General features: G+C 32.6%; 1 protein-coding gene across 1 annotated transcript; it reads right to left on the reverse strand.

The window, feature by feature from the left end:
• Positions 1-5,700: 5,700 nt before the first annotated feature.
• Positions 5,701-9,199, reverse strand: LOC122605742 (receptor-like protein EIX2). Its single transcript, XM_043778698.1, has 2 exons — positions 7,666-9,199; positions 5,701-7,014 (listed from the first exon to the last, which is right to left on the reverse strand). Exons 1-2 carry the CDS (start codon positions 9,182-9,184, stop codon positions 5,792-5,794), a joined length of 2,742 nt encoding a protein of 913 aa, XP_043634633.1. The 5' UTR covers positions 9,185-9,199; the 3' UTR covers positions 5,701-5,791.
• Positions 9,200-12,806: the final 3,607 nt, after the last annotated feature.

Below are 12,806 nucleotides of genomic sequence, written 5' to 3' on the forward strand. Positions count from 1 at the left end.
TTTGTTATAAGGTTATTGCACAAATATCTGTATACTGACTTTGATAAGATATTAAGGAGTTTGTTTCCCCAATTTAGATGGAGGCTGTTTTGTTTTCTATAAACTATTTACACCTTTTTTTTTCTCTCTTTTGGCTGGAGGTCCTTATGGAAGTAGAATCTCTACCTACAAGCCGGTAGAGGCAAAACTGTTTACGTGTCACCTCCTCCATACCACGTTTGGAAGGATTGAGTCTTGTTGTTTTTATTGTTGCTGTTTTGTTTTCTTTTTTAAAGGAACAAAAAGAAAAGACAAACAAATGGATATTGAAACTGAGACAAATTAAGAAATGTAAGCAAACAACAAGTTTTTCAGATTAATGGAGTGTTTTGAGAGGGATTAGCATAATTATTTGTGGATATCCTAAGCTATACTTTTGATTCAAAGATTTCAAATGATGATTTGGTTTTTGGATCCACTTGATCAGTGGGATACTACCATACAAACCACTATAGAAAAAAAGGGGAAGTGATATTCATACCAGCAGTTTTGATTAATATACCACAATATACAAATTGTATAATTGGCTGTACAAGTCAGTAATGCACAATTGTGGTACATAAATCAAAATAAACGATACAAATATCACTTCCCAAAAAAAATAAAGACTTTGGTCAACTATTTAAAGGTCAATTCTCATTTATTGTATATCTTAAAAATAAAAATGACCGAGGAACTTTGATGTTGCATTTTTGTTATGATGTTCTAAATTAGATAGCAAATTATCCATAAAATGCACTTCATTATTAGATTAGACTGACTTGTATTATTGAAAAATTCCCAAGAGACAAGAACATTGTGCGCATAAGTACATTAATTAAGTGTCTTTCTCAACCTAAGTTGAGTAGAACAAAGGTTTAACAAAGGTTTATATATTTAATATATGGTTATATATATACATTTATACGTTTATATATATATGGTGAAAAGTTATTTTGAGAACCTTTTTTTTTTACGAGAACCTTTAAGAACTTTTCAAATTAAGCCCAACCGATGATTATTCTTTACATGAAAATTGCTTTTTGATTTTTTTCTGAATAACTTATGTGTAATTTCGAAGTTTGTAATTGTGTGGAGGCATGAACTATCATCCGTTATACAATTATGTGGAGATTTGGATTCTTGATCACATGTGCACGAATATTGCTATGATTACATGTGATCGACTCACATACATGTGATCATAGCAATATTCATGCACATGTGATCAAGAATCCAAATCTCCACATAATTGTATAACGGATGATAATCTATGCTCCACACAATTATAAATTTCAAAATTACACTAAGTTATTTGGAAAACAATCAAAAAATAAATTTCATGTAAGGAACAATCATCGGTTGGGCTGGATTTGAAAAGTACTCAAAGGTTTTTGCAAAAAAAAGAGTTCTCAAAATAACTTTACCCTATATATATATATATATATATATATTTAATATACAGTTATAAATTTATATATTTATTAATAGCGGAAGAAGTTGTACCGAAAAAGAAGTTTAGAAACCGGGCTGAAAAAATAAAATGGATGCAAAAAGAAGAGTTGGCGTTGGCACAAGCGTGGATTTATAATTCCACATGTAGAGTAGTCAATAATGAACAAGGACGGGATAAGTTTTGAGAGCGAATTTTGGAGCATTTCTCGAAGGAGTTGGGTGGTACAAGTCGATCTAAGAATAGCCTCAACACCAAGTGGGGCAACATGAATACGGTGATATCAACTTTCAACGGATGCTACATACAAGCAGTATTTATATTTTTTTTTTACGTTTATTTTGTTAATTGTTAGTAATATATATTTATACTTTATTTACGTTTATTTTGATAATTTTTAGTAATATATTTATATATGTTAGTAATATTTATATACGTTATTTATGTTTATTTGCATATTTAATATATTCATATACTTTATGTTGTTAATGGTAGGACGGTGTAAGGAATAGTGGATGTGATGATATAAATGTGATGATTGAAGCGTTGAAGGACTACAAAACAAGAACCGGGAAGGAGTTCATGAGTATTGTAGCTTGGAAGGTAAGCAAAGTGGAAGGAAACCGTTCAAGTTAGGCAAACATCTTCGGCCCATTCGGATAAGCGAAGAAAGTCGTCAGAAGGAGGCAATTATGAGTCGTCTAGTAACAATGACGATGCCACTGTGTTGCCGGATTTGAACGAGTCAAGCACTCCTAGTAGTCGGCCAAGAAAGGGTCGGAAAAATGTGGGGTTGTCGTCGTCAAAGGGAGAAGGTTTTTTTCTAGCTTTTACGGAGGAGTACGCGGAGAAGAAAAAGCAACATATGGAGGAAGCCAATATGAAGAAGCAAACATTGTTTGACTTACAACTCGAGCATCAAAGTAACAAGAGTAAGAGGAGTGATTACAAGTTTTTCAACACCCCACATGTGAACTCCGATCCAAAAAGCAGAGCGTGGGCGATTGAGCAAAAATGGGCGATTGCGGCGAAGTATGGATGGGAGTTTAATGAGTGATTTTTATGCTATTAATCTATCTTTTATTTTTATGTGTCGAACATTTTAATTTTTATTTGTCTAAGTGTGTAATGAACTTTATTTAATATTAATATGTATGGTTTATGTTTTATTTTATATTGTTTTGTTTAAAACGTGTTTGATTAAATTAAATGAAAAAGAAAAAAATAAAATTTGGGAGGGTTGAGACGGTCATGAATGTCATTGAAAATGGTTGGGAGGGTTAAAAAAGAAAATTTAGTCGGAGGTATTTGATTGGTAGAATTTGGGAGGGATAAAAATTTGAGCTACATGACTCCTCTCCCCCTTATATATTTTTTTTTTGTATCTTCTAGATTTGAAGAATACATCTCCCATTTATAAATTAAATGAAGAATACATCTCCCATTTATAAATTAAATCTATGCTAGACAAAAGCAAACTTATATATCTTTCGATGAATCGCCAAAGTCTTCCTACTTCTCAATTGTTCCAATCAGATCCGAATTTTGATATTCAAACAAGAAAATTACTTCTTATGATTCTTGAAAGAAAGCTTATACTTTTTTCAGTAAAGTAACATCAGGATATTTACCCAGCACCTCCTTGATTCTCTCTGAAATCGGCTCCTATTGATCTATTTTTTTATCGTGACATTTTTTGAACGTTGGCTACCACCTCTGGTCACCGCATCCCAGTAGTCACTCCAGCCCTAACTGTCTAGGCCCATCGAGCACCTCCAGGATCACCATCAAGCCCGTCAAGAACCACCACCACCAAGCCGAGAATCACAAGGCAAAGAACCCCAACTAGTCATACGAGGTTATATATATATATATTGAAAAAGTTATTTTGAGAACCCTTTTTTTTTGCGAGAACCTTCGAGAACTTTTCAAATCAAGCCCAACCGATGATTATTCTTTACATGAAAATTGCTTTTGGATTGTTTTCTGAATAACTTATTTATAATTTTGATGTTTAATTATAATTGTGTGGAGGCATGGATTATCATCCGTTATACAATTATGTGGAGATTTGGATTCTTGATCACATGTGCACGAATATTGCTATGATTACATGTGATCGATTTGCATACATGTGTTCATAGCAATATTTGTGCACATGTGATCAAGAATCCAAATCTCCACATAATTGTATAACGGATGATAATCCATGCTCCACACAATTATAAACTTCAAAATTACACATAAATTATTCAGAAAACAATCAAAAAACAATTTTCATGTAAAGAACAATTATCGGTTGGGCTTGATTTGAAAAGTTCTCAAAGGTTCTCACAAAAAAAGGGTTCTCAAAATAACTTTACCTTATATATATATATATAAGGTAACAAGTATGCTGCTAGAAGCACTATACTTCCATGATTTTGTGAGGGGGAGGGGAGAGGGGTGGGGGAAGATTTTGTATTCATACATGTGATTTTCATGGGGGAAGTTTGTAAGGGAAAAACATGTTTCTTCCCGACTGCTAGAAGCATATTGGTGTTTCCCATAGATATATATATATATATACACATAAAGATAAATTGGAATAGATCCATACAAAAATATGAATAAATCTGATGTCCCTTTGCCGTTCAAAAAAATAAAAAAATAAATCCGGTGTCGGATCTCGGTAGTGGTGGGGTGAGAACTGATCCTGGTGGTGGTATAAGGTGGTCAGATCTCGGTAGTGTTGGTGAATGGCTTCGTCGATCGACCTTCCAATTGTTGCCGCCACTAACCCTGTTCATTGATTTACGACGATGGCTCACTTGTGGCCGATGGTTCAGTTCTGGTTCATTCAGTTGCAGGCGGATATGGTGGGTTGATAGGGAGAGGTGTGTAGAGAAAAGATGAGAAAAAACATATCTCCATCTATGTGATCGGATCTTGTTTGACTATATATCTGTATAAATTGAGAAAGGAGTTATAAGTTTTATTGATAGTGTTTGATTGAGTCTCTAAAGATGATGATGATAATAATTTGATATAGTAATAATCAGATAGAAAACAAATAAAGAAAAAGTAAGTGGGGTCCAATTATACACATGGCTGCTAGGTAGATTAAGATAAGGGGTGCCTAGTTCCAACTCACTCATTTGTCGATAAAGGCCCTTAATAGGTATTTTTGCCGGTTTCGTTCCTCTGAATAGAAATTTTAAAAGTATGTTCCTAAAAAACATATTCGGGACAGGTTGAAGTACTTTCCAATCAATACTTTCCAATCAAATAACCCTTATAATATATATACATTGTAAAAACCATGATATTCATGATGTAAATGATCCATTTTTGTACCGGTATACTTGAAGACATGATGTGGATATAAGCAAGATATTTACAAAAATTTATTAAGTAGCCATATTAGATAACGTGTTATTAGACAAATGATATTCTATAAATTGCAAAAATAAAAATAAAAGAGGAGCCATGGTGGGTCTGGTGGGCGCTCATCCTCCCCCAACTAGCCCAAATGATTATTAAAAGTTTTCGTTCATTTGATATCATTTGATATGAGCGTGTTTTTTTTTTCTTTTCACTTTTACATATTAAGTAGCTATTAAGAATTAGGAGTTTAACAAGTTTTCTTAAAACATGTTTTTTTTTCCACTTTTATATATTCGGTGAGAAATGTGTTTATTAAATTACTTTAAATTTGAATGTGATGTTATATAAATGTTATCTAGTTAATTTTTTATATTTTTATATCATATTATTATTTATGATATTATACATATGGAAATGTGAATCACGTTTCTTAGCTATCCAAGTTATGTAGAGCGTTGAGTGAAATTGGGAGGTTAAAAATCCTCAATCTTGTTGATAGACTGATTTTTTTTAATATACACTTTTCTAGTTTCAAATGCATCACATAAAAGATCTTTTTAAATAATGAAAAGTGTGCAACGTAGCCCTCCTCAATGTAAAATCTAGCTACGCCACTCAACATGAACATTCGAAAACATATATATTTTTTTGCTAAAATACTGAACTTTGATCTGCGGAAAGGAAAGTCGTAAACTTATAGTGTAACCTGATGTTTTAGTTGTATGACTACAATATCATGTTTAAATAGGGGTAACAACAAAAATTTTTTTATTATGAACAACCAATTTAAATGTCAACAATCACATCACAAATATTCCTTGAAGCATATATAAAGACATATCTAAAAATTAAAAACATGAATCTGAACAAACTAGAAACATTGATATTTTTGAATTCAAGAATAAAATACCTTGGAACAAATAAGAAAAAGAAATATGATAGAAATCTGGAATATCATACCTCACTAGTAAAAATGTTTCTTTGTATTCGTGTAAAAGTTACTAGAATCCATACTACGAGCCATGAGTAAACATTCTCTATAATCTCATAGTAAGCTACCCTCCATTCTTTTATGAAGTACAAGCTACTAATTGATCCCATAAATCCAGCAAAAAAACCAGAAACTATGGCAATTAATAACCACAAATCTTCAATATCATCTGTACCTTCTTCCTCATTAATATGAGGATCTGATAAGTTCTTTTTGCAACTCCTCAATAGTGTGGGTCCACATAGTTCGTTGTTCCCCATATAAATAGATGATGGATCGCCTAAAGTTTGGAGTTGATTTCCAAATGGTATTTCACCTGATAAGTTATTGAAGGACACATTCAAGTAGCTCAGAAAGTTCAAGGTAGCCAGACTTGGAGGAATTCGACCGGACAATAAGTTCATCGAAAAATCTAATGATTCCAATTTCTTTAAATTTCCAATCATTGACGGAATTTGTCCACTTAACAAGTTTCTAGAAAGATTCAAATTGTTCAATGCTGTAAGGTTCATCAAAATATCAGGAATTTCGCCAATAATTTTATTGCTTGAAAGGTCTAAGGATGTAAGATACTTAAGTGTCTTAGTGTACTTCAATTCGATGCCCTTTATGTAAGTCTCAACATTTTCTTCATACACAGTTCCATTGTATTGGAAGTCAACACCCGTCACAATCATGCCAGTTAATTTATAAATGCAATGAGGGATCATTCCAGTTATGTTATTGTTTGCCAAATTTAAATGTTGAAGAACATTGTTTTGACAAAGTTCCGATGGAATGTTACCCATGAAATTATTTGATTGGAGATTCAAGATTTTAAGCTTTAATAGCTTTTTACCAATCCAAGATGGGATATAACCGGTCAACAAATTGTGCCCTAAATCACAAGTGACTAAGCTCGTCAAGTTCTGTAAAGCCGTCGGGATATTGCCCTCAAATTGGTTGTTGCGCATATGCAATGACCGGAGATATGATAGGAAACCTAATGAATTCGGAATATCACCTGTTATGGTGTTATTTGTAAGATCTATTACTCGTAATTGAATCAAGTTTCCTAAACACTTGGGAAGAACTCCGGAGAAGTTATTATTGGATAAATCCAACTCTTTTATACCAGACAACTCGCATAACTGTGTTGGAACACTTCCGCTGAAGCGATTTTTCCCAAAATTAACATAATAGGTACCTGGAATGGATTTGGTAATCATTAGTCTAGTTAGAATATATATGAAAGCTTAGGTTGGCCGAATCACTAATCCAAATATTCAAAAAAATAATAATAATAATAAATGTAAACAATATTTTCCATTATAATTAAAAAAAATTGTTTAGGTCGAATATCACATAAATGCTTCAACTTGGTTACATACGAAACCCTAAAATAACTATATCATATCTCAATTTCAAACTTCTCTTGAAAATAAAATTTATAATCTAACCTTCTTCACAAATTTTACTAGTTATGATGTTATTTAGTATATTTTTTTTTGCTTTTATCATACACTGTATTTATCTATTTATCCTTGTCCAAATATTTGTCTATAATATAATATGAATACCATAATTTTTAATAGCATTGCTTGACGCAAGTAGCATTCTAGCATTTATTATTTACTCGCATATCAATGTTTGTTACTTCTTTCTTTCTCTAATTCATTTACTCATATAAAAACTCAATATATTTTAAATTGTGCTTGTGAAGAAATATAAATTAAAAAGGAAAAAATGAATTAGTATTAACTCAATTTTAACTTAAAGACCCTAGATACTATTCCGTAAAAAATATGTTTAGCTACAAGACAAGAAACAAACATTAGAAACATAATTTTCAGTATACCTGGATACCTCATTCGTGGCAGATTTCCACTAATTTGGTTTTCTGACAAATCCAAATACCAAAGATGAGAGGTGATGTTCTCAAACCACTCTGGTATGCTATCTATAATACTCGAATTAGAAATCTGTAAATATAGAATATATGTTGATGTTTGAAGCCAATTTGGGAATTGGGGCCCGATGTTGCAGGAACTTGCATGAAAATACATCAACCGGAATGGTGGAATCCAATAAGGGCTTACATTCAACGTTACTAAATTATAAGACAAATCGAACGAGGTTAGATTGTTGAGTTTGGTGAAATGAATTTCAGAAAGAACCCCATCAAATGAGTTATAAGAAACATCTAGGGTAATGAGGTTTGAAAGCTGGCCAACACTAGTGGGAATCCTCCCACTCAATTGATTAGTATAAAGAAAGAGCATCTGTAGCCTCGTGAGTAGTCCAATGCTTGTAGGCATCCTCCCAGTCAATTGATTAACAGAAAGGACAAGTACTTCAAGCATTGATAATTGCCCAATACTTTCAGGTATATTCCCACTCAATTCATTCCTTGAAAGATCGAGTACTCTTAAAGATGATAGACCACTAAGTGAGGGAGGTATTGGGCCAGACAATTGATTTGATGAAAGTTCGATGGAAGAAAGAGAGCTCAAGTTTCCAATAAAATTGGATATTCGGCCATGGAAGTTGTTTTTCTCAAGGTTTAAATGCACAAGTCTAGTAAGGTTTGTTAACCAAACTGGAAAAGTAGAGTTGATACCATTGGAAGAGACATCAAGTGAATTAAGAGATGTGAAATTGACAGATTTTATGGAGGAGAAATTGATATCACACGAGGCCAAGTTCAGTGTAAGCAAAGAAGGTAACATATTAATTGGTTGGAACCAATCAATATGGTTACCGATTGTTATCCCTGATAAATCCAAGTGTTTTAATGAAGACAACAAAGACACCCATCGCAGATTATCCTTGACCATCAAAGAAACATCATAAAATTGGAGATTAAGATCAAGATATTGTAACCTTGAGAGATTTCCTAGATCAGGTGGGACTATACCACAAAAACCTGAGTTAGAAAGATTAAGGTATTCCAAATGCTTCAAAGACCCAATATTTTCAGGAATATATTGTCCCGAGAAATTGTTCATGCTCAGGTCCAAGTAACGCAAATGTTTCAAATTGAGCAAGGATGGACTTATCTTACCTTCGAGCAAATTGCTTCTTTCTAAAGAATGTTCGTCTAAGAAAGACGATGGAGATCGAAGATCAAGTTCGACAACATGACCATTTATCTTGTCACAACTAATTCCATGCCACTCACAACATTCTACTCCGGTCCATGTTGACAGCCTATTCAATTTGTCCGTGAGGCCTTGTCTAAATACAAGCAGTGATTGTCGCTCCCTTAAGATACATGTGATGTTTGAGGAATTTGTGACCATGATGTTGCCACTAATTGCGCCATATGTTTGAAAGAATATGAATAATGCAAAAATGAGAAGAAAAGTGATTTCCATTAAGTAGTAATTAAGTTGGAGTACACTTTGTATAGTTCAGAATCAGGGAGAATGTGGTGCATATATATATATATACTACAACATGCCTTAAAATCTTTCATGAACGTATATATACCTGGTAATGGGAATTATGAATCGTAGACTTGAAAATTGTGAACAATCAATGAATGGTGGAGTCATGATCAATAATATAACCTGAATTGCAAAAAGTCATTCATCAATAAATTAAACATTTGACTTTCAAGAGTTGGTGGCCACATACTACTATCAACTTGTTTGGGACATTATGGCATGTTGCTCTCAGTCTTTCAAGAGCTAGCTAATTATGTAGACCATCAGGTTTATTCTATTGACCAGAGGCTGCCACTGTTTGGATTTTGTTCTATTGACCCGTGAAACGAATTAATTACAACCTTTTACTTGTTGGGACATACTCCTTTATCTCTTAAGACATGGAGTCAATAGTTAAAGATAATAAGACTGTCCTAGGAAGTCAATATGTATGCAAGGATTATCAGAAAAAGGAGGTTATATCAAAAATTTTAACACTAACCCAACGACGAATTAACTGCCAATTGAATTTCACTGAAACAAGGATAATCCGAAAATGAGGTTATATAAAGGTTCTAAATTTTGGGAAAATCACAACTGAGGTTAGTTTTAAGGCTTCTTGAAATTCATAGATCAACTAAACTGTTTGGATCAAACTTTTGCCTATATTCAAAATATATATATGGTGTTACAATGCCATAACTAGCTACCTGACAATTTTATAGAATGTTGGCATGTTGCGATATGATATACAAACCGGAAAGAGGCTAACATATTGAATTTCTAACGGAAGGGACTTAAACACTCCTGCAGATGACTTGCAACGTTGACTCGGATCAAACCAGGAGTATTCGTCTAGTTAGTTTGTATGACCTTAGGATGTAACACATGAACTTCATGGGGAGTACTATTATATGATGAGATGCACAGCAAAACCCGTTTCATCATTTACAATATCCAAACTTTTTGATCTTGGAAGATCCTGAATTTGCATCGTTTCAAAGATAGAAAGGTCTTTATAAGATATCACAGAAGTATCAAAATATTCAAGTGGAACGTTAAGTATCATCCTCAAACAATTGGATAAGAAGATCAAGAAACACAAGAAAGGAGGCAAAAATCTACAAAGAACGGCAAAAAAAAAAAAAAAAAAATGATTAAAAAGCAACAAAGATGCATAATGAAAGAGTAGTTTAGATTCTGGATAACAAGCCCTCAAACTTGTTTTGGTGAGCATGAAAAGAAGTTCTTTGCTTTGCCACTAACAAGATTAACATTGAATGCTAATAAGGGAGAATGTTAGGTTACAATTTGTTAGTACTTGTTAAATGGGTAAAATGTGAATTTGAATTGTGATATATAAATACCCATTTATTTATGATTTATCTATGCAACTTCGACATTGATTTTAAAAAAAAAAACAATAATGATTTAAACAAGTTTTCTAAAATCATGAGTTCATGGAATATGCCAAGATGACAAGGGTGGAGTGTTTGCATCTTCCAAATGTCATTCATTACTACAAGAGAGTACCTATCGTCTTATTTTCACAAATTGATATCGTTTGATTATTGTTATTTTTATATACTTTTATATTTAATATGTGATTTTTATGATTATAGGTCTATAAAATATATATGAAAATAATGAGCCGAATGAAGATTGATTATGAAATAAAACGAGGATTGAAGCTAAAATGACGAAAAAACATGATAAATCTATCCATTCGAAGACATTGGACCAAGAGTACTACATGGACTTGAAAAATTAAAGGGCTAATTGGTTTTAAAGGTCCTGAACTTATAAATTTTTCTTATTTAAGAAGCCAACGTAAAAATTCAATTAACGTAGGAAACATCGTGACATACACCGCCTAATAAGGGGACTAAAACCACTATCCGGTTTTACTTGTTTTATGTAGTAGTGGTTTTGTAGGTGTTTGGCCATGTAGGCATGCCAAATGGATGTGTTGACTTTGACCTTTTGTTTTAGAGGGCAAAATGAAAAAAATAAGTCTTCCACTTTTGCAGACAAAAATCTTATTTATATTATTTACACTTTACAATCCGATTAGACACAAAAAATCACAAAAGAAATTTAAGAGAAATATAACAATAATGGAGATTTAGAGAATTTGTCAAAAATCCGAAGGGCTAGCCACGTGCTTGTTTTTCCGGTGATGAAGATCTAGCCGGAGAAGTCGGGGAAGAAGGTTTCGCCGGCAAACGTGACAGTGGCTGGTGATTGTGACGTTGATTTGCGATGGGGGAAGGGGTGATATATATATATACACATATATGGTGGTTGCATTTATTTGCAGCGAGATCTGGTCACCCTAATCGCCATCACCTCCACAAAAATCCGGTCACCCTATCATCATCATCACCACCACAAAAATCCGGTTTCCCTATATTTATACATGTGATGTGATATATATATATATGTGTGTGTACATAGAGAGAGAGGGGGAGAGAAAAAAATTTACTTCAATAGTTGCGGACTTTTGGAGATATAGGATGGAAGGAAATAGTTGTGTACGTGGCAAAGAATTAATATGAATAGTCAAACATGTTCAAAACCGATCTGGTATTTTTAATCCGATGTATACCACGATATTTTCCACGTTATATGAATTTTTACGATATTTCTCACGTTATATGAATTTTTAAGTTGGCTTCTTAAATAAGAAAAAGTGACAAGTTAAAAACCTTTAAAGCTAAAAATTAAAATCCTAACAGATTACTTGGTGAGCTCGGCAGGGAATAATGTGGAACAATAAGTCAAATATGGTTTACGTATTTTATTCCCATTCATTCATGAAAAACGAGGTGCGGTGCTAGTATGGGGCGTGATTCGTAAAAGACAAGAGCTCATGTACAAAATTTATAGATCTCTTTAATTTTTCTTTATTCTTGTTTCAACTCTTTCAATTTTCTTTATTCTTATTATTAGTTACTACTACTCTTAATACTCGTTCATGATGTACGGTTTACGCAATCTATTTTATAATGTTTGTTGTGCATATTAATAAAATTTAGATAAAATATCACCATCAACAAAGGCGTTCATATATAATATATAGTATAATTACTGAGAAATAATACAATATAGTTACGCATTAAATAATTTGAAATACTATAATGTTGATATTACAACATATATATGTGTAAACACCCTAGGTTCAGAAATACATAACAATTCACCAACTAATTAGCGTTATCGCACAACATTTTAACCTTCCCTATGAAACTTAGGTTATTGCAAATTGCAAATATGATCGTTTCTATATATCGTATCGATAATGCATGTCGGTATCTATTCAAAGTAAAAATCAACACAATTATCATAAAAGACCTTATTTACCCAATAGAATTAAAATTAGAATGGATTCTACCCAGTAGAATTAATAATTTAGGCTGCTTATTGCTTAACCTTTAGATATCAACTTTGCTATGAAAACATACAAAAAGAGATGAGATGGTAAATAAATTATTTAATTTTAGAAGATAACAACAATGAAAATAGTGACTTTTTGGAAAATCAATATGAATTCTTCAAAAACTATGATAAG

This window comes from Erigeron canadensis, chromosome 6 (genome assembly GCF_010389155.1).
Source record: "Erigeron canadensis isolate Cc75 chromosome 6, C_canadensis_v1, whole genome shotgun sequence".
In the NCBI taxonomy this organism is placed as follows: Eukaryota; Viridiplantae; Streptophyta; class Magnoliopsida; order Asterales; family Asteraceae; genus Erigeron; species Erigeron canadensis.